The sequence below is a fragment of the Chiroxiphia lanceolata genome, chromosome 4, assembly GCF_009829145.1.
Source record: "Chiroxiphia lanceolata isolate bChiLan1 chromosome 4, bChiLan1.pri, whole genome shotgun sequence".
Lineage (NCBI taxonomy): Eukaryota > Metazoa > Chordata > Aves > Passeriformes > Pipridae > Chiroxiphia > Chiroxiphia lanceolata.
Window position 1 is genome coordinate 73,300,914 of NC_045640.1, and position 21,503 is coordinate 73,322,416.

The window sequence follows — 21,503 nt, forward strand, 5'->3', positions numbered from 1 at the left end:
TTGAGGAAAAATTAGTGGGGTTCTCAGTCCATGCAAAATATTTTAAAATAAGCTACACAGGGCAGGACCTGCCATATCAAGATGAGCTATTTGATAGATTATTTGGTGCATTACTTTATCCTGTTAGCATGGGATGTTGCACTTCTGCCTGTTGTAGGAATAGGAATACTGTGTTAACAACATAATAGCATGCAATTATGCAACATACTTATTTTCCAGGCACAATACAAAATACTTATCACCAGTGGTCAACATGCTCCACAATGGGACAGGAACCCCTTCTTTGCTCAAGTACTCTTGTGTTTTACTCTTGGTAATTATGTAACTACAGCTGGGAGGTTTAGGTGTCACATCCATTTATTTCAGAACACATTGTGTCACTTGAAAGAACACAGAGTTAGAGAAATCTTACTGCTGGCCTCTCTTACAAAGCTACACCATCACTGAAAGGTTCATCCCCTCCATTAAAAGAGTTTTTGCAGCCTTCCTGTGCCCAGCTATTTTAAGTTCCTGTCACAAGTACCATCCAGGTTAGGACTGTTTGCAGGGAATGTTAATTCAAAGCACTGGAGAGCATTAGTCATGCTGGACGGCCCCTTCAAGTTCTGCCAACATATTCAAGATATAGGTAATAAATCTGAGCTTTTCTGGCCTCCCTTCTTCCTCCCACCTTTCAGGAAACACACACTCAGCCACACTTCAAAAGTAACGGAGAGGAGCAGTGTTAGGCACCCAGAGTATGCAAACCTGTGTTGTTTCAACACCAAAAATAAACCAAACAGTCCAGGTTAAACAAGAAGAGAAAGTTTGTAGGGCTTACTCCACGAACTCCTGCTAACAGCACCTGTGCCATTACATGCTTCCCCATCACTGAAGGGTTCATCATCAGAGTGTTTAAAGGCTGTACAACACACAAATTGGTTTGAGAAAAGGGAAGACACTGGATTAATGCTGTAGAAGTAGAAAGACGTGCCAGGCTTTATGGATTTAAAGATGTTTCAAGGGTAGATCGAAAGACTGGGAATAAACTCAGCTAGGTGAACATAAAGCTATAAGCAGTTTAAAGGCCATTTGTCATAATAATTACACGAGTAGTTGAATTGTTTCTCTGACACAAAGCAGCAAAAACATTGCTGAGCAAAATCATCTCAGCGGTCATGATGCAGCAGAAAATAATTGATTTTGAATCACACTTGTTTTGTTTTCACGTTTGAAAACAAAAAGTTGCATCTGGAGCCTGAGCATCGTTATTTACTCAAGAGTGTAACTCATTTATCAGCAGAAATCCCATTTCTAAAAGCAATGCAAGAAGGTGTATTGGCACTAATGAATGCCATTAACTTCCTGCACCATTGAGAACCACAAGTGCATTTGCATTCTTTGTAAAAGAAAAAATCCAACCCTGTATCCTGCGTTCCCAAATCCCCAGGACTTGTTGGAAATCAGTCACTCTACAAATCATTTGCACGAAATAATAAAAACGACCATAACATAGCGTATGTAAGACACTGCAATATTAATTAACACTGCCAAGAGTAAAAAAGAACACAGAAGATTCTTGCAAACATGTTCATATTTATCAGGTGCCGTGTGACTGAAATTTCTAAGCAGTCACTTGTGACCTTTGAAAAAGGGACGTTTTTAAGCCTTTTCTGTAATTCTGTGCTGTACAAAATTGCAATATTTTATCGATTCTTCCAGAAGTTCACAGAAATTTTCTGGGGATGTTGCTAAGCAGTACAACACGTGTCTCCTGTCTGTACATGTAATGGACTCTGAAACCCAAGTGCCAAACTTATTAGCGTGTTGTTACTTTATGTCATGCCTTATGTATCCACGAGTCCTGTGTGCCAAAAGCTCCCTGGAGGGAACAGCCTGCTCACCTTCCACCTTATGAATCTCCTCACACAAATGTTTCCAATTAGGCAGAATTCCTAGATATATGTATCTGATACAGGTGGCACGGGGCCAAAAAAATTACTGCTCAGATTCCTCTTCGTGGGAGGGTCAAAGTCAGCTCTGGGAAAGCTCTACATTGAAATTTTAAAATCTGAAGTTGGGAAACGTTCACATTTGTTGATTTGGTTCGGACAAGCTTTTCCTGAAAAGGATGCAGGGGTCCAGGATTTTGCTCTAGGTCAAATTCTTTATCCAAATGCCATGATGATTACATCATTTTAAAAAGGCATTTCAAGCACTGCAAAATGAAGACATCAAAGTACTTAGGCAGCTTCTCGAGGTGATATAAGTGACACGGAATTTAGCAAAGTTGCTCACCTTCTTCATCCGACACATCCAGGACCTCAGTCATGGTCTCGGGGACATTCAGCTTGTGCTTCTCTGTTACAGTCTGCAAAGACAGAACCATCAGTCCTCAAATGAAACACCAAACAGAGCAGCAAAGCTTACAGTGGGATATTTTCAACACTGACAGCAGGGGGATGTGCTGAGGCACTTCATAATGTGTGTATCCCCTTCCCCTAACTCTCCTTTTCATCTGTGCTCCAGAGGCTCCCATTCTCAGTGCTGTGTAAGGTAACATTTCTTCTGGCAGAAAAGCACAAAAACCATAAAGATAACGTGCTGGTCAGAGGAATAAAATTTACTTATAAATGGTGCATGTAGAACAATTCAGCTCAATGTTTCCAAGATGATTTTAAAGGGAATTAGGTAATGTCTACAGAAGAGCTTCAGAAAGTTGTATGTGGCATATGGAAATTATTAAATCGTAAAGCATTTGGAAATGAAGTTATGAATGATGTGAAATTCCTAAACTAAAAAAAGATGTGAGGGATTTACACAGATCACTTGAAACATTTCTCCCCCCCCCCAAAAAAAATGCCTACACTGCATATTAATGATATCCTTTTCATAAATCATGTACATTCCCCCAAAGCATGTACACATCAGAAGGAAAGAAAAGGTTATTTGAAGATTCTGATATATTTTGTGCACCTAAAAGCTTTAAGTATTGTGAATCAAGGCAAGTATGGACTGAGGAATAGTGGGAGAATACTGATTCAACATGAGAGCACAGACCAGGAGAACACTGGAAGTTATTTTTAATATAATTTTATCTTCATAAATGGCTTCTGGGAGAAAACAGATGATGTTCAGGGGTGCTGAATCAAGAATGGGGACATCCTTTCAGCACCAAGATACAGTCTGGAGAGGGACATGCAGAACACAACGAGAGAAACTGTAGTAGGAAGTGCGAGGTGTGAGAAAGTTGCCTGCAGGAAACTCTTGAGCGTGTTACGATACAGGACACAAAATGCCAAGGGCTTCAAAAAACAGCAGTTTGAGCAGAACTGCATTAGTCACAACCAAAAAAATAACTATTTCCCTGGCTCCACCCAGCTGTGCAGCCAGTCAGCTGAACTGGGGAGCTGCGGAGGGCAGCACATACTTGGCCTTTAAGGTCTGTGGGAGCAGATGTGCCCCTGTGGCACAGAAAAGAGTGCCAGGGGACCACGTGTGTTTCTTGGGAAGCTCCCACTGAGGCAGTGCTTCAGCCTCTGCTGTAGGCAGTATCCATCCTGCAGAAATTACCATCACATGCAAAAGGAGGGAAAGAGCATAAAATGAGAGGGATAATTAAAGTCAGCCAAACCCCGAGTCCCTTGTGCAACATTCTTTTGGGAAAATGCCCACTGATAGCAACAGTGAAGTCAACAGCAGTTTTTGTTGCACAGAGTTTAGTAGTTATTTCCTGATCCTGTTGTATATTCTCTAGTTCTAATAAACCCACGAAGACAGCATTCTTGATGATAGTAACATACTGCACTTTCATAAACAACTATGTTACCAGGCGTGTAATTACTTTGCAACTTTGTTTCAAAAGCCTGCTTCACATTTTTGAAATCTATTTAACTGTGACAGCAGTTTTCAGTTCACCCTCCTGAGGAAGAGAACAATGCCCTTTGCCTCAACTGGCAATCCCAATTAGGCCCCCCCCAAGTTCACTCTTACCCAGGAGTAAAGACAACTAATTATTTCTGTTGCAGCAGAACACATGTTCGGGGTTGAAAACTAGTTTATATTCACCGAATGCCTCCGCCAATATGTCTGACTTTTCCCCCTGTATTCCCATGGTTTTCCTTGGATAGAAATGTCAGGCAGCAGTGGGGTGACGAGGCCAGCGATGACAGATGGGGAGGGTGCTGTCACTCAGGTGACACTGACCTTGTCCCTTCAACAGCACAGTTAACAAAGAAGTCAGACAATAAGCTAAAGCAAACCCCAAGCTACAGGTATAGAGGCTCGCTGTACACTTTTCTTTTCCCCTGCTCTATTTACCATTACATCAATTTATTCATAACTTAGGTTTTTACAGGCCCCTAAATAATAACAGTCTGGCCTCTGACTAAGGCTCTCAGACATTATTATTTATTAACAGAGAAGCAGGGATACTTTATTTACTTCCTGACTTTCCTATCGGTCAGGAAAAAAAAATAATTATTACCTAATTTAACAACTGAAAGGAAGTTTGGAAAAGAGACTCAAAGGAGTGTGCACGTGTGTGCTTCAGAAGAAGAAAAAAATCTGCCAGGCCCACTTTGGAGCACTGAACTCAGCAAGAATCATTAATTCCACTTAATTCCTAATTCTACTTAATCATTAATTCTTACATTAATTCTAATCCCAACAACTTCTGTTGGGAATTGATGCTTTTAAAAGGAACTTCTAAGGTAAAACTAGAGGTTTTTTTAATTGATAGGCACATCAAATACTCTCAAAATTTAAGATCTACATCTAGCCCCATGAGATTTGGAAAACTGCTCAACGTGTGTTGCTTAAACTCCCTACTGTTTGGTGCCACTGAGATTTCCATTACAGACTTTACTTCAAGCTTCTGTATTTGAGGCTTTCACTGTGAGGTCAGATCTTCACCTGGTGGCATAGAATAATTCAGATATATAAACACATATGTGCTTTCAGCAATGACTTACTCAACAGCACCATACTGTAAACAACCTCAAAGCTCCTCAGATATTCATTTGTCCACAGGAAGTCTGTGCTTGTTTGTATAAATGCCCCAAAACTTAATTGCACAGCAAACCTCTCAAAGTCCGGTTTACTCTGATTTATTTCCTACTCATCTCTAATCTTTCAGTAAAAAAAAAAAAAAGTGCACTTTATTCTCTCTATTGCTTTATATTCCTGTGGTTCCGCTAATAACACCACTAATGCAAGTAAGAGGAAAATTTGTTCCAAGTTAGAGCAAAGCAAGGCTTTGGCACTGGAGATCTTTCCCTCATCTCCAACGCCAGTGAATTGAATATCAATAAAGCATCAGGCTGCCTGACATCCTCCAGGCAGGGCTCAGCCACAAGCTCAGAGAATGAGGTAGCTATGGTGACAGCACCTTCTTTGCAGTGCTAAAACACTGTGTGCAGGTTTGGCAACACCAGCCTCACCATCTGGAGAACTTTTACTGCAGGGAGTGCCTGGTATTTACCCCTCCTTTTTAGGACTTGTTGTAAATTATGTTTGATCGACATTCCCCGCCACGAACACCGCCACCAGAGTGCATATTCCATATATCCCGGAGGTACAAGGTTCAGATGAATTCATGGCTGGAGAATCTGCTGAGTTTATCGAGGGTTCCCACCTGGCTTTCAAAGCACACAGGCACAGGTCAAGATTTCACATTTGTTTTATGCACAAGTATTAAAGGTCGACTCTGCAAGTAAGGTTCAGTGTTCAACTCAGTCCTAAACCCCAGGCATCAGGTGTCCGGTAGAAAAACCCATTACCCTCAAAGTCTAAAGAAATATTTACCCCAAGTAAATAACTCACAGGTGTCTTTTCATAGTGTAATCCCTATTATTACAAAGCTCTAACACCTACATAAGACAAGGTACAAGGCTGCACAGTGCAACACAACATACAACAGAAAGGAAGTTACAACTTATATCAGCCAAGAGATGAGAAGTATGTGCCAGGACGCAGGACAGAGAACAGCAAAGGGGTGCTTGGAGGCTAAAAAATAGTCTTTTGAAGAGAGCTAAAGTTCCTCAGAAAGTTTCACCTAGCTGTTATTTTTCTAAATCTCTGATTAGATATATACGTGTTTATGCACATACATGTGTGATGTGCTATATGACTGAACAAGAACATGAAGGAATAACAACCAAAACCTACAGGCTTCATTAGAGACTTCTGGAATTACTCTGGAATTTCTTGTCCAAACCTGACTCAGCCTGATCTTTGCAAGTCATTAATAAATTATGACTCACTCTATTTGTAACCTTATTCCATCTTCCTTGGTTCATATCAGTGGCACTTGCTGTCAGCATGCAACAAAATTAAAATTATTTCCCCATTTCTTTACAAGAGATTTTGCATTTCTTCCCTTCTTCTAACCCTCACCCTGACTGAGCAGTGGCATCTTTTAAGTAATCTGTGGATTTTTAAAGCTCTGAGCTCCTAAATCACATGTAGAGCTGTTCTCTAGACTGTTAATCCTTCTTGAAAAAATAAAAAATTAAAAAAAGCATGACCTTACAACAGTGTTTCAAGATAAATGCAGTAATTGAGGTTAAATTGAATTTAATTTAATTATGCACTGTTCCTATTGTTCTCCCTTTCTACCTGCTAAGACACGTGTAGATGGGAGGTAAAAGTCCAAGAAGAGAAAACCTTCCCCTCCCAGGGTGTCCAAATAGAACAGTTTTTCCTGGCTTAAAGCTGCAGTAGCACCTTGCTGACATTCAGCACACGCACTATTCACAAACCCTGACATCAAAATACACACTCCAAGACTGTGGGGGACTCAGCACATAAGGGAAGATTGCTCTGTAATTGGAAAAACAGGATCTGTTTGAACTGGAAGTGACTTGAGTAAGAAGATGATGGATGAGATCCACAGCCATCCCACGAGCATCATGAGGCTTGGCACCAGGCCATGGCTGCACAGGCCAAACGTGAGGACACCGTGATGCACTGCAAGGGCTGAGCCTCAGTCGGTGTCACAAGTGTGGAGACGCCAGGCCAGGTGGGGAAGGAGAGGTGAGAAGAGAAACAGAGAAACAGGGCAGGACCTAAGCAACACCATACAAACTTCTGGAAAGTTTGGGCTTGCAGCTCAGACCCAGACCTAGAAAAAGTTTGACTCTGCTTTCGGAGGGTAGTTTTCCATCTCTGTGCACACAGATTTTGTTCCCAAGCTCCGTGGAGCCTGTGGTGTTGCACACACTTCCACAGTGCTTATTAAAAGATACACTGCAGGCACCGGAGTAAAAATCCAACAGAAAGGGGGGCGGGGGCTAAAACCAGAAAACAAAAAAAGAGGGGGAAAAGGTACCTGGAGAGCCTGAGGGACGAGGAGAAAGACAACATTCTGAACAGAGAAGAGACATTGCAATGGATGTGCAACTCACAGTTGTGGTGGTGGTGATCTCCTCCGTTACAACCTTCAGCGTGTCCACCACTGAGATGTATCCCAGGCGCCTGGCGATGGCTAAGGCAGTGTTCCCATTCTGAAGGGAGAGCAGAGGGGGGGGAGCGCTGAGAGGGAGGACTGTGATGTGAACCAATGAGCTCACGCTCCGCGCTGCATGAGCCAGCATTTCCATCCAAAACAAGGCACAGCCTAGGAAAAATCGCTGCTTTTTTACCGTTACATCTGACTCTGTCTTTGTAACTTCTTTTAAGACTATAGCCCCGGTCGCCATGGTAACACAACACACTTACATCTGCCAGATAGTCCAAATACTAAAGGCTGTATGGTTTAACCCTTCAGGGCTCAAATCTCACTGGACAGCACGTGCTTTGCCTGCAGAAGTTTGTGTTTTATTTTGCGTAAACGTCAGAAATAGTCTTCTAAAACACAGGAAGTTTTTTAAAATGTTACAGTTTCGCTCCCAGTTCAAACTGTTAAACCTTTATCAGATACAACTCCTTCCCCAGGGAATAAAAGATTACAGCTGCGTTGTCCGCATACACTTCTATTCCTTCATACAACAAAAATGCATCTCCAATAAAAGTACACAAAAGCTCATGATTTAACAAACACAAAACACGAAAGGCTTGAGGGGGAGGAATTATTTTCCATTTAAATACAATTATGTGCAGTTTGAATGCTCATAATACATAGACGTGATCCATCAAATGCACATTAAAATGATAACTTAGTAAGTGTTTGGGCTTATTTATCCTCATTTTACCACCTGAAACACTGGCAGCCCATGGTCCCCATGGCACTCAGCCTGGGGAGGGGAGGAAGGGATGTGTTCCATGGTTCTTTGTAAAGAGCTCTACACCGAATTTTTCCATGTTGTTGTTTTGCACTGAACCAAGGGACAACATCCTGGCCTGCTGGGGAATCACGGAATGTCACTGTACCGCTCTTTGCACTGAAATGATTTCTCTTGTGACCCCACTGTGCAGGATATCAGCCTGAGGGCTTCTCTCTACTTCAGTACTGGCTTTAGTTATCTGTAGTTTAAATTCTGCTGTATTAGTCTAGCTCAGCAGCCCTGCAGTAAAACAGGGTTTGTGGATTAGCAGCACAAAATGAACAGATTAGCATCCTCACAGTGCTAATAATCTGACTGCTACCATCACTTGCAACCCACTCCCATATTCCACTGGCAGATGTCTCAGGTTGAAACTCTCTCTTACCTTAAAGCCAGAGGTTGCTATGTGTGGACAAGGACAGATCTAATACCTGAGGAAGCATGTAAATTGTGTAACACACATCCTTAAGACTCTGCTTGGACTTGGGTTAAGTAGCCCCAATCTGACGACTGAAATCAAGTCAAGAGATCTTTGGCTGAACACACCAAATAGTGCCTACAGCCCCAGAAGGTGACTACAGTGGTCTGTCACTTGATGATCTGGTGCACAAACTAGTATTGTGGATAACTTCACCCAGGATTACTCAATGTGATGGTCCCAGGACCCAACAAGGCGCCGGTGCTGATTTAAACACGTGTAGTACATACACGCAGAAAGCTGAGCCACTCTGGGGAATGACACGAGTTTTGGACACTCTGGCTGCATTTTAATGATTACCCAATTAGAGGTGACTAATAACAACATCAACGTGAAATGGGACAGTCGCATTCCTGGCTGACTGTGGGGAAGGAGCCGTGCCAGAAGCTCCTGACGGTCTTTGAGGAGGCATTAACATCTGTGAACTCAGCAAGAACCTGTAACGGATCCAGCGGAGAGAGGGACACAAACGTAGGTCTAAATTTTCAAGAAGTCCAGGTTCTGAACTGCCTGAAATTTTTATGGAAAATTCCTTATGGAGATATCAATTTACAGACAGAGGGAAACTGAACAAGGCCAGCACAGCCAGCTGTGGCCAGCCCGACCCTGCAGCTCAGAAATCCATTTCTCCCCCTCACGTTTAGCTTAGTGCACAGTTAGACCAGAACTGAACTACCTTAAGAGGATAAGGAAAAGCAGAGGAAGCGACATTTACACATCTGACAACCAGCTGTACGAGGAATACTTACCCCAGAACAACAACTTGCTCTCAAGCCTTAAGAAAGGAAAGAAAAAAGAACTGTCCAGGGAATAAGTTCCCACTGGCAGGTCACAGACTTACCGTGGTGATGGCGTTGGGCTTGGCCCCGTGCTGGAGCAGGACATTGATGATGTGAGTGTGACCTTGCTGAGCAGCTTGGTGAAGTGGGGTGTACCCGTTCTGTTGACAAGCAAACCAAACAAACAAAGAACAACAAGCACCAGTAATTAGACTAGAAACTTCACTTTGCTTCCTTCTGCTCCTTTTGAGACTTTTCAAACATAAATTATGCCATCGATTGACCCAAAGATGACAAACCTTCAGTAAAAATAGTTTTCCTTCCCCAGATTAATGAAAATATAAAGGAATAGAATATTTTTATTCAGAAATCATCTTTACCTCACAAAGACATTTCTCCCACATTTCCTAAATCAGAGGGGGGAACAGTGAGGAAGAGCAAAGTTAAAGTGGTAAGTTAAAGGCAGAGAATCATAGCTGAGGCAGAGAACATTCAACTTGCTCTCACATCTTAGTTTTCAACAGGAGCCCCAAGATTTGCCTTTAAAATATCTGAGCCAACTAAAAAAATGCATCAATTTTACCAGAAGTGGTTAGAACCTATCTGCTTTTTAAAAGGATAACAACATATATGCGTTAAGAACGTCAGTCAACTTTAGCTTTGCCTTCAAAAGGTTGGACCAAGCTGTAATTACACTTAAAAAAGACACGTAGACAGTGCCTGTATTAATAAACACTCCTAACTCCATACACTTCTCTGCTCCAGTGGTTTGTTCTAATGTCACACAAGACAGAAACACAACCCAAGTGTGCTGCAGCTGGCTGATCTGAGACGGTATTGTGAAAGTCCAGTCAGGCAATTCATTTACAAAATTAGTTGCAATCGGCTTTGAAAGCAGGCAGAGAAGAAACTGGAAGAAAACACCAAGTTGATCTCACTGTACACTTACACAAAGCCTGGGGGCAGGCTCTGAAAGACACGCTCTGAGAGGTATCTCTGTTGCAAACCAACAGATGCAAGTAATGCTTTGCACTGCCAATTTAAACGGTGATAGTTCAGAACTGTTCCAGTTCTTACTGTGAGTGCATGGACTGCTAGGAATCCAAAGGAGGATTTACTGTAGGTTCTAGTGCAAAGTAAATTCACTGTCTTTACTTCAGTATTAGGGCAGTCCTTCAAAACTGGAATTCAGCTCTATTATTTTTCATAAAGCTTCACACATGCTTTCCCTAGTTAAAGCCCGAGCTGCAACAGAGGTTACTTAGTCTTCAACATGCGTATCCTGAATGCAGCCAGGACGGATCTGCTCTTTAAACTGAGTCCACAGTGCCAGCTGACAGACTGCCAGTATCTTTATTGGTCCCCAGGTGTGAGACTTTGGAGAAGCGCTGCCTCACACAAACTTGCTGACTTCAATGAAATTATTATAAATAAGTGAAATACCTGGGTAAATGGAATCAGAATCTGCCCCAGTGGCCCCTTAAAAATAGAGAGAGACCTAATACTAAAGATGCAAGTTTGTCTGTCCCTTGAGCTAGCCTCCAAATACCTCGGCTGAATGTCTTGGCAGCTATACTATGGATCCTTCTAGCGTCTGTTTTATTAATTCTCATCAGCTGTTTTTCTAGTGGTGTTGCCTGTCCTTTTGAAATACCTGGGTTTTGCCCATTGATTTTGGGTGATCCCATGAGGGATGAGCCAGAATCTTTATTATTTGGCTTATTCTCACCACACTGAGCTGTGACCACGGTGATGAAATAAGTGCTACTTTGAGAAATAAGTCCATCCCACAGGTCACAGCTGCAGACACAGGAGCTGGGCAGAGGAACCAGCAGACTACAAGTCAGTGATTTTGGTGGGATCTTAAAAATACTATCAATGGGCTGCTTCCTGTCAATCCCAAGACATCCAGCCCGAAGCTGGTCGCAGGCTTTAACAAAGCTGCAGCCCCACAGCTCCTGAGTTAGCCTTCTTTTTCTGATAAGGGTGATGGGATCATATCCGGGATGCCACACACAGCATCACCAGAACCTTTCTGGGTATTCTCAGGAGACACACAATTCTTGCTACAAAATGCATCCCATTCAGGTGTGCCCACCTGTTTATCCAAGGAGAAAGTGCCGAAGGCAGTGAGCTTTGTTCAGACTTTGCAGTCAGGCCCATTTCAGCATAACTGGTCAGTACCAGCACATCCAGATTCCCCTCAAAAATCCCCAAACCCTCCTTCAGGAAACCACATTTCCTCACCACAGCTGCTTCCTCTCCCAGAGTCATACCACCCACGCCTTGAACAGCAGGAATTTTTCCCACTCTTCTCCCAGCAGACTGGAGAGAACCTGGCATCACCCTCCAAGTGCCTGAATTGTAACTTAATGGTTTGACAGCACACTGGTATTACACTGGTGTAAACCATGTGTAAATGACATCAGAAACAAACTTGCATTTGTTAGCTTGCAAGTAACAGGAAAAAGAAAAAAACTCGAATGAAATGGATTCTCCATGTCATTTTTTCATACACCCATAGAGTTATTTAACTTTTCTTTCCTGAACACCACACAGTGAGATGGAGCAGGGGGAAGTCATCCCACTACAGTCACAGATATGTTGACACCTCCCATGCCATGGTTATACCTTCCAAATGAAAAGGCACCCGTGGCATGTCCTCAGAGTGCTGGGTTACCGTGTTCATAATAAAGTGCAAAACCAAAGCAACGAGAAACTCTTTACCTTTGTTTTAGCATTGACATTTGCTCCGTGCTTGAGGAGAAAATTCACCATTTTGATGTTTCCATAGTGACAGGCCACAATTAAAGGTGTGTAACCAAGCTACAAGAAGAGAACAAAGAAGTAAAACTGCAAGCTCAGTGGAACATTCCTCGGACAAGGGTAGCATCCTTTGTGCTGGAGACAGCAGCCACTCTGTGATTTACCTTTGTCTGAGCATCCTGGTTTGCACCATGTTTCGTGAGTATTTCAGCTACATTCACTTTGTCCTCTTGAGCTGCAAGGTGTAAGGATGTCAGTCCAGCCTGGAGGTGGGATATACAAAATGAATAAATAAATAGACAGAAATAAGAATAAAACCCTATTTTACATGAGGAACGAAATCTAGACTTTCCCACTTTCTCATCTTTAAAACATGAGCAGATCCTAACTATAGCTTCTGAGTATGGGTGCTGTTTTTAAACAAAGTGCAGCTGATGTTGCTCCTGTTCCAGCTCCAAAGCAATCACATCTCCATAACCACAGAGGAAAACTTTCAGGCATCAGTGCTCACGCTTGGGTTTTCTACAATAATGTCATTTGGGAAGCTGAGGAGCCCATTAATAAATTAGGGAAGCACATTCACTGTGCTTCCCACTCCTCAGACAGGAAAGGGAACCTTGACAACTGCAGGCACGAGTCAGAATGAAGACCTTAATTCCAGAAATAGATCCCATTCAAAGATGCCAAGGGAAAGGATGCAGCCTCTAACTGAAAGCTCGCTGTGATCACGCACACGGCACTTTCACGTGAACAAGTCACCGAACAAATTTTGTATAAGAAATGAAAATCACCTTGTTCCTCTTAGCAGAACACATTAATTCCAGACAAGGAGAGCCTTCTATTCTGATCTGTATGAGCAAAAGCTGCAGGTTTTTCATCTTAAGTAAGATTTACATATATCCCTGGATAAATCCAGTGACCTATGAAGATCTACAATAATGGGGTTTTTTTGAGGAACCTGTTTTCTATGAAAAAGCTGTAAGGTACAATTATAAAAAAAAAAAATAAAATTGAAAGGTCCCACTTAGGATTTTTCTCAGTCTCAATTCCCATAATAATGTTGTCCTGTTATTTGCCAGACACTGTCAATTTCTTCCCTAGAAAAAAAAACCTGAAGGATAAACACATCAGGAAAAGAGACTTTGCTTGTCAGACCACAGCACTCAAGTTTTGATACATGTTGATAAATCTGCCCACAGACCCACAAACTCCAGAATTTTACATTCCTCTTCCTCTCCATCTCATGCAGAACTGCAGGAGCACATGCAAAACACTTGAGAGATGGCAAGGACGCAGCACAACAAAAATACTGCAGCCCTGCCTTCCTGAATGCTCAGAAACAATATTCTCTTGGTCTGTCTTTCCACCTGAGCCAGGTGTTACACCGGTTTCCTCTGGGCACAGCAAACAGCCTGTGCATTACCCACCAGAGCTATTAATTACATGACACAACTTAACTGGTCAATTATTTTCCAGTCCTAGAAACCCTCTCCTCGTTTTTACTGTTCACCCACCTGCTGTCACTCCTGCAGACTCACCAACAGAGAGGATTCCTGACAGTGTAATCACCATTCCTGCACTGCACTTAGCATCTTACCAGATATTCCCACCCACGGTACTTTGCCTCTGGTTGTGAGTTACCTTCGTTGCCACATGGATGTTGGATCCTTTCTCCAAAAGTAAGGTCGCCATGTCAGCGTGACCTTCTTGGGAGGCCAAATGAAGCGGGGTGACTCCCTGCTTGGTCAAAATGTTGGTCTCGGCCCCGTAGTTCAACAGAGTGGTGGCTATCTGCATCTGATTTTTCTTGGCAGCAATATGCAGAGGGGTGTATCCGTTCTAACACCAGCCAGGAAACAAAAGGAGAATAAAGTTAACACGACAGCCATGTAAGCCTAAGAAGTCAGGCACCATAAAGCAGGATTATTTGATGTTACCCTCATTACTAGAGAGGAGAGTTCATTAAATTTTCAAGGCCAGACATGTCCCACATAGCCCTGCTGTTGTGCTGCTTTGTCCATCTGTTATTTTCGCCGCCTAAACTAGAACAAAGCCAGCCCTCGCCAGGGTGGGCAGGATCCTTCCACTGATACCTTCAAATTATCCTGAGTTTGACACCTACATTTTGTATAACCTATGTTGCAAATAATCACTTCTGACTGATGAGTGACATCCCCCATGATGACTGATGGGTGCACACTCTCCATGCCATTATGCTTTTTCAGAGCACGTGGGTAGAGACGTGTTTGCATATGGAATTTTGATGTGCGTGTCAGTCACTGGCTGGAAACAGCGAAGGGAAAGAATGTTTTTGCAATCAAATTAACCATTTAAGCACAGCAGAATGGCATTTGCTGGCAATGAGACAACCTCCTGATTGATTTATAACACACCATGGGGGCACTTGACTAAAGCTGTGCTGGGGCAGAGTCCTCTGAGGGCTCCCCTCAGGGTCCCCTCACCTACACAGTGATACCAGGACACCCCACTCCTAACCCAGTGAATGAATGCCCTGTGTCAGAACACGCATTTCTTATGTCGTTGCTAATATTGCACAACAGTGAAGTGACTTCCAGTTGTGAATAAAGCTGTGGTCGGGCTGGGTCCCCTCAGGGTCCCCTCGCCTACACAGCAATACCACGACACGGACACTGCTCCAAACCCTGGAATGGATTCCCAGCGTATGTGGTCAGAATATACGTTGCTAATATTGCACAAGTAGCGAAGTGCCTTCCAGCTGGGAATAAAGTTGTGGGTCCCCTCAGTGTCGCCACAGGGCTCCCCTCACCTACACGATGATACCATGGCACCTTCTCCTAAGCCTGGAGTGAACTCTCTGGGTTTGTGGTCAGAATATACCATCATCATCACTGGTCTACTCTGGCCTCCAATCGGGAGACACGGAAACACACTATTCACACTGCTGCTTCTTTTGAGAACACACGCAAGGTCACTCTTGAGGAGAAAAGACAACGCAGAAAGAGCCGTGCCTTTCCAACACCGCCTGAGGAGACATTCCGCTGCGCCTTCCGCAACCGGACTCGTCTACCTCGCGTTGGCCTTTTCAGCCATCAGCGCGTTTGCAGCAAGCGTGGGTAGGTAGAGTCCTTCTCGAATCATCGTTCCCGTAGCCTAACCATGACGATGATCATGACGATGATGACGACGACGACGATGAAGTGACTTCCAGCTGGGAATAACGTGTTGTCGGGGCTGGGTCCCCCCCCCGGGCTCCCCTCACCGGTGCCGGTGTGGGTGTGCTCACCTTGGCGGTGGCGTGAGGCGACGCGCCCTTCTCCAGCAGCAGCAGCGCCACCTTCTGGTTGTCGTAGTGCGCGGCCACGTGCAGCGGCGTGAGCCCGTTCTGCAACGGCGGTTACGGCGTTAGCGGCGGTGGCGGCCGCCAGGGGGCGTTACGGGGGGCGTTAGGCGCTGAGGGGACGCGGCGGGGACGGGGCGGATCGGGATTGGGATCGGGACGGGGGGGGGGGAAAGGGGGAATCGGGATGGAGGGCAAGGCAGCCTGGCGCGTTAGCAGGGAGAAGCCGCGGAGCAGGCGAACCAGGGCGGCAGGCGCAGGCTTCCATCGCCCCCACCCCGTGAGGGAAATTTGCACCAGGGCAGGCGCAGGCTTCCATCGCCCCCAGCCCGTGAGGGAAATTCGCACCAGGGCGGCAGGAAATTTTGCCCCTGTGTTTCATCCGCTTTGGGCAGCTTGATGGAACCGGCACTTCACGAGCCACAGAAACAGTGTGTCCCGTGGAGCCAAAACCTACCACCCTGGGGGGAATGCGAGCCCGCCGCGCCAAAGCAGCCCCAGCCTCCTTGGTGCGCCTGCTGCACGCCCTAAGGAGGGATAATCCAGCACGCTTGTAGGCTCCTTTTTTTTTTCTTTCCCACCAGTACCTTGCCAGCGGAATCGGGACAGGCACGACGCTGCAGCAGGAGCTTCGCCACTTCCAGGCTCCCGTATTTGGCTGCCACGTGCAACGGTGTGAATCCCTTCTGAAAAATTCCGGGAGATAAAATGCAAATGTTCGCGTGAAAGGTCACGCTGACATCTCACTTTTAAGAGCTATGTATTAAGCACTTATTCTTCAGCCTATATTCCTGCTCTCAGAATCGATAGCCAGACCTAGAAAGAGCAGTATATCTCAAAAGAAACACAAGAAAATACTTTCCCTTTTGTTATTCTTTCCTATGTACGTGCTCGTCAGGCTGGCACACATTTGATCTGATACACACACTGCGTGGGGGCAATGAAGGCACTTACTTCAAATGTACACCCCAAACCAGCTGCACATCTTCTGTTTCATGATGACAAGCTTCAGAAATATTTCCTGTATCAGTTGTTGCCAGTAACAATGAAACACGTACTAAATTCGGGGAGAAAAGCTCCCAACTTCACATTCCTCCATTAGGGTTTGTTGAAAAATTATTTGTATTTGGACTCATGTACCTATACAGTCACCAACTTCTCCAGCTAAAAAAAAAACCCTGTTCTTTGCCTCTTTTAATTTGAAAACTCATACGGAAAACACATGGATGTATGACAGTAGGTGGCAGCCTGCACTGCTGCCCAACAGGAATTCTGGGAAGCTATGACGACCTATTTGCCTGGCACATAAGTGATGTTTAATGTTTATTATCATTTAGTTCAATTAATCCCACCTCAAAAAGAGTTTATATCAGGAAATCTCAAACGTTTTCACAGTTCATGAATCACAGGTCTGTAGAGATATTATCTAGTGGGTTGCATCCTCTCCTATTCATAATTATAGAATGTTCCTGCAATACTAATTGCCATCAAGCAATATGGGAAATTAGGAAAGTATTTAGTGTATTTTTAGCCATTCTAATGTGATCTAACAGCTGGGTAAAAGGAGAACAGCAAGCATTCCCAGTAATCTGTGGACTGTAATATGAAAATTGCTGGTTTAGTCTTCCAAACCCTGGAATACACCCTGTTGTTCAAAAACATGTTTTAAGTTCCAGCTGTAAAACCAAGGGTATTTCAATAACTAGTGAGAATTACGTGATTCTCACTTATCACGTGCTTTAAATTTGGAAAAGATATCTTGGTATATAATTCTCTTCACAGCTATCTGTTTTCTTATGTCTTCATCGATGTTAGGAAGATATCGGTAAACGTTTTTGGCTAAAAAACCCAATAATGATTCTGCAGAGTCTTCTATAACCCCAGACAAAATGGCCTGTTGTGTCACAAGACACCTCATTTACAGAACCACTGAAAATAGATTCAGCATTCGATGCAACTGGACAGATGCTGGCCCGTATGCTTTGGGAGAATTAAAGGAACAGAGCACAATTATTTTACTAGCTAAGTAAACATGCTACTGAAGAATAAGGAGGCCTGTTCATAAAAAATGCGTCACTGCCGTTCTGTTTTCCTTTTTCAAATTTTTGTCCAAAAAATCCCTACCCAGAGGACAACGGGAAAGAGAAAAACAAGGGCATTTTCAAACCTGTTGGGACCAACGTGTTTACCAAGATCCGCATTTTGCTTCAGTGGGAACCAAACCCAATTTTACACGGCAGCAAAATAAGCTGAAATTTGATTAGCATGATACATTACTCCAGTCTATCAGATGGTTGTTGATTAAGAACAAAGCGAAACACTCAAACTAGCCCAATTTCTCAGTGTGAAAAAGACACAGACACGGAACGTTTTGCCTTACTTTGGTGGACATGGAGTGGGAGGCGCCGGCCTCGAGGAGCACGGAGGCGACGTCGACCTGGCCCTCCCTGGCGGAGATGTGCAGGGGCGTGTACCCGTTGGTGGTGGCGGCGTCGGGGTGGGCCATGTGCTGCAGCAGCAGCTGCACGATCTCCGTCTTACCCAGGCGAGAGGCGATGTGCAGCGGGGTCTGTTCTTCCTACAACTCAAATCAAGAGGATAATTAGCGCAGGTAGAACCGCCCCGGACGCCACATCCCGGTTAATGCCCACACGCTCATCTGTGCATTTGTCTTGCAGAGTCATAGGAAGGGACAACGCAAAAAACGGCAGTAACAGAGGAGAGGGTGGTGACAAGTGACTGCCTGAACTCCTCTGCTTCTGCCAGAGGAATCAAGAAGCCATTGTAAGCAGAACACCTACCCTGGCTCGGGCATCAACCAGGGCCCCGTTCCTCAGGAGGCAGCGCACTACTTCCACCTGCCCGGCGCGTGCCGCCATGTGCAGCGCAGTCTCTCCACGCTGCAGAAAAAGCAAAAGCATTTCAGTGTCCTAATCCCCCATGAAGAAACAGAGCTCTGACAGCGTTAACTCCCGCCCGTGACAACTCGTGCAGAGACCCGCCTTCCTGCCAGCTGAGACTCTGGCTTCAGCCCCACCACGGGCAGCTCAGGATGGGGTGTGAACACACGTTGCTGGGCCTTGGGTATGCTTTGGATTGCAAGCTGAGAGATCCCAGACAAACACCATCTCAACTACAGAGGGTCAGAACAAACCTCTTGGCTCATGGAAAATTCTGCCACATAGGTTTGCCCTGGTCACATGTGTTCCTCAGCTCTCTGTGTAGCAGAGCATCAGCTCACGTGCCACACAGGAGGTAAGAGTACACCGAGCCTTTCCCTCTCAAGGGATTGCAAGGCACACGAGCCTCAAGATGGAAGGGGCTATTTTTCCAGATGGTCCCTTCCTGCTCGCTGTGTGTGGAGCTGGCAGCATTAAAAGGCCTTGCAGTGGCTGAGCACAACCGAGCCAGCATATGAAATGTGTAAAATCTGTGCTCGGCAGCGTGGCTCTGTCTCCCAGCTAGGGAATCAATCTTGTCTCAAGCCTTTTGTAGCCCACAGTATTTGAAGGAGAATATAAAATTTTGGAAAGCTGACTGGGGTGATATGGAATTTCAGGTCAGGTACATTCAAGGCATTCTTTTTCATAGGTTTGCAAAGGAACACTGAAAATGAGTATTCCTTGGCGATGGCACTTCTAGTTTAATTTTGCACTGTTCTTTGAGTGCAGTGTCCTAAAGTGGACTGAAATGGTCCTCGTGCAGCTCGTCAGTACCTGGTACATCAGGTACTGGGACAGTTCCACAACCAGGAGCTCTGTATTTATCTGTCATGTCATGAGAACACAGCAGGGTTGATCCTTTCTTTGTGTTAATTGTTCATTTTTCTTACACTCGAGCTGGAGAATATCCTGTTGTAAGGCCTTTAGCCCCTCGACTATCAATTAAACTGCAACTGCCAAAATGAACACGCTGGTCAAGATCTTTTACATCAGAATGGGAATCATGTCTTCTTGCCCTTGGTCTAGATGTAGGGAAAGAAGCAGCCTGAGCTTGCCTGCTCTTATGAACTTGTAATTACAGCAAACCCTCTTCACCAGGAGTTGATTTGTCATTTTTAAATTAACATTGTATTTAATACAAATTAACATAGCTGTGATTAGTAAGTAGGCAGCAAACAAAATCCCACAGCCCTAGCTACACATCTTAATAATTTCATCTGCATAAACTTTACTACCTGAAGAATGAGTTGTTTAAAATGTGAATAAGGTTTACGTTTCACACGCTCTAAAGATCAAATTTCTACAAGGACCCTTTTGAGTTTGAATTAGCAAAGCAATTTAGTCTTTGGAAACAATAATTCAACAGGGATCCCCAGTTTACAAAGTGCAAGCCAAGACACCTGCACAGCAGAAATTGTAAAGTGTTAAACTTTGCATACAAATGACCCGTAATACAATACTTTTAATTGCTTCCACAAGCATTTCTTGTTGGCTTTCATACCATCAAGAAAGTTACTATATAAAAGACTGCTTCTATAAAAAAGTATGAAAAGTCTGTTCCAATGAGTCACATAAACAACTCCATGTGCTCGACACTCTTACTGAGTTCCATATCAGGTTCTTCTGAGAAAAACTAATGAGTCCAGCTTTTGTTGTTGGGAATATTTACCTATAAAACCTTATTTACTGGTAAAAAGGTTGCTCTCAAAGTACTAATGGTCCTGCGTTGAATATTTGTTTATACTGACAAATTCAAACAGTAAAATACCTATGAAATACAGCTCAGAAAACTATAAGGTTCTTTTTATTGTTATTCTGCTTGGTAACAAGGCTGTTGGTATACAAATACTTATTTCTATGGTAAGTCAGGTTCTGCGTTTTGTGTTACCTCCCAAAGGTCACATTTTCTAGATTTAATCACCACTTCATGGACTTTCCTGTCCAAGAAGAACATCTTGATTTTCACAGTTCTACTTTTTGTTCATTTGTTGGGTTTTAGGCATTTTTGTGCCCTTTCAGTGACAGAAATGACACAATTTCATGGCAGCCAGCGAAGCTACTCAGGCAGAAATTACAGCCATTTGGAGTCAATTTTCACCCTTCAGAATGGAAACACAGGCTTTGTGGGATTTGGCCTATAATCCATTTTGGATGTATTTGGTGAGCTTTGTCCGTTTCTAAGGAAAACTTTACCCACTCAAGCACTGCTGGAGAACACATGAAACCACAGATGGCTTATAATACCACATACAGTCACCATTTTCCCCTCTGCACCAACAGATTAATTTCTCCTAAAACGCAACGAAGTCCTAAAATGTCATTAAAATGTGACCTTTGGTTGAGCTCCATGGTAGGCCAGAGACTGTCTGGAGGTACTACATGGATGATTCTAGTCAAAGCCATACTCACAATGTTAGTGACATCGGGAGAGGCTCCGTTCTGCAGCAGAAGGAGGACTATGTTCAAGTGGCCCATAAATGCAGCCACGTGTATTGGTGTGAGGCCCGACTGCGAAACAAAGCAAGAGCAGTTTTACTCCCCTGCACGGGCGTAGGGAAGGGGCTTCTTTGTTTAAATAAAACAGAAGTGAGGCGTGACAGGAGAGACAGAGAGGCAAAACAAAAAAAAAAACCAAAAAAGAAACAAAAAGGGCGAGAGAGATGGAATGTTTCTTCAGGACACGAAACATTTTTTCTACCTCTGTTATAGCCTGGATTGAAGCCCCATATTTCACCAGGAGTTCCATGACTTTGATGCGATTTTTCTTGCAGGCAATGTGCAGTGGAGTAAAACCATTCTGTGCGAAAGACAGTCATGTTAGTCGGAAACATGCAGCTACACTTCCCGCACAGCTCCGCGCCGGCACGCCGGGAGCACAAGGGTTAGAGTACCAGAAGCGACTGCTCTCTAAGCACGACAGGTTACAGATGAATTACAGACATCTCCCAGCGTCTGAGGCAGAACAAAGCAGTGCTG

The 21,503-nt window shown here is 44.0% G+C and overlaps 1 protein-coding gene across 22 annotated transcripts in view; it reads right to left on the minus strand.

The window, feature by feature from the left end:
* The window catches only part of ANK2 (ankyrin 2), a 191,637-nt gene that overhangs the window by 68,214 nt on the left and 101,920 nt on the right, over positions 1-21,503 (minus strand). For 18 of the 22 annotated variants that reach the window (XM_032684751.1, XM_032684749.1, XM_032684757.1 and 15 more), the window contains exons 12-23: positions 21,226-21,324; positions 20,937-21,035; positions 18,387-18,485; positions 17,966-18,163; positions 16,173-16,271; positions 15,532-15,630; positions 13,908-14,105; positions 12,431-12,529; positions 12,228-12,326; positions 9,563-9,661; positions 7,386-7,484; positions 2,278-2,350 (exon numbers count right to left, since the gene is read on the minus strand). In XM_032684751.1, the coding sequence (XP_032540642.1) occupies positions 2,278-2,350; positions 7,386-7,484; positions 9,563-9,661; positions 12,228-12,326; positions 12,431-12,529; positions 13,908-14,105; positions 15,532-15,630; positions 16,173-16,271; positions 17,966-18,163; positions 18,387-18,485; positions 20,937-21,035; positions 21,226-21,324 (1,360 nt within the window). Of the gene's footprint in view, positions 1-820; positions 902-2,277; positions 2,351-7,385; positions 7,485-9,562; positions 9,662-12,227; positions 12,327-12,430; positions 12,530-13,907; positions 14,106-15,531; positions 15,631-16,172; positions 16,272-17,965; positions 18,164-18,386; positions 18,486-20,936; positions 21,036-21,225; positions 21,325-21,503 lie in introns of all 22 variants that reach the window. The other 4 variants (XM_032684754.1, XM_032684753.1, XM_032684735.1 and 1 more) reach the window with 3 other exon arrangements.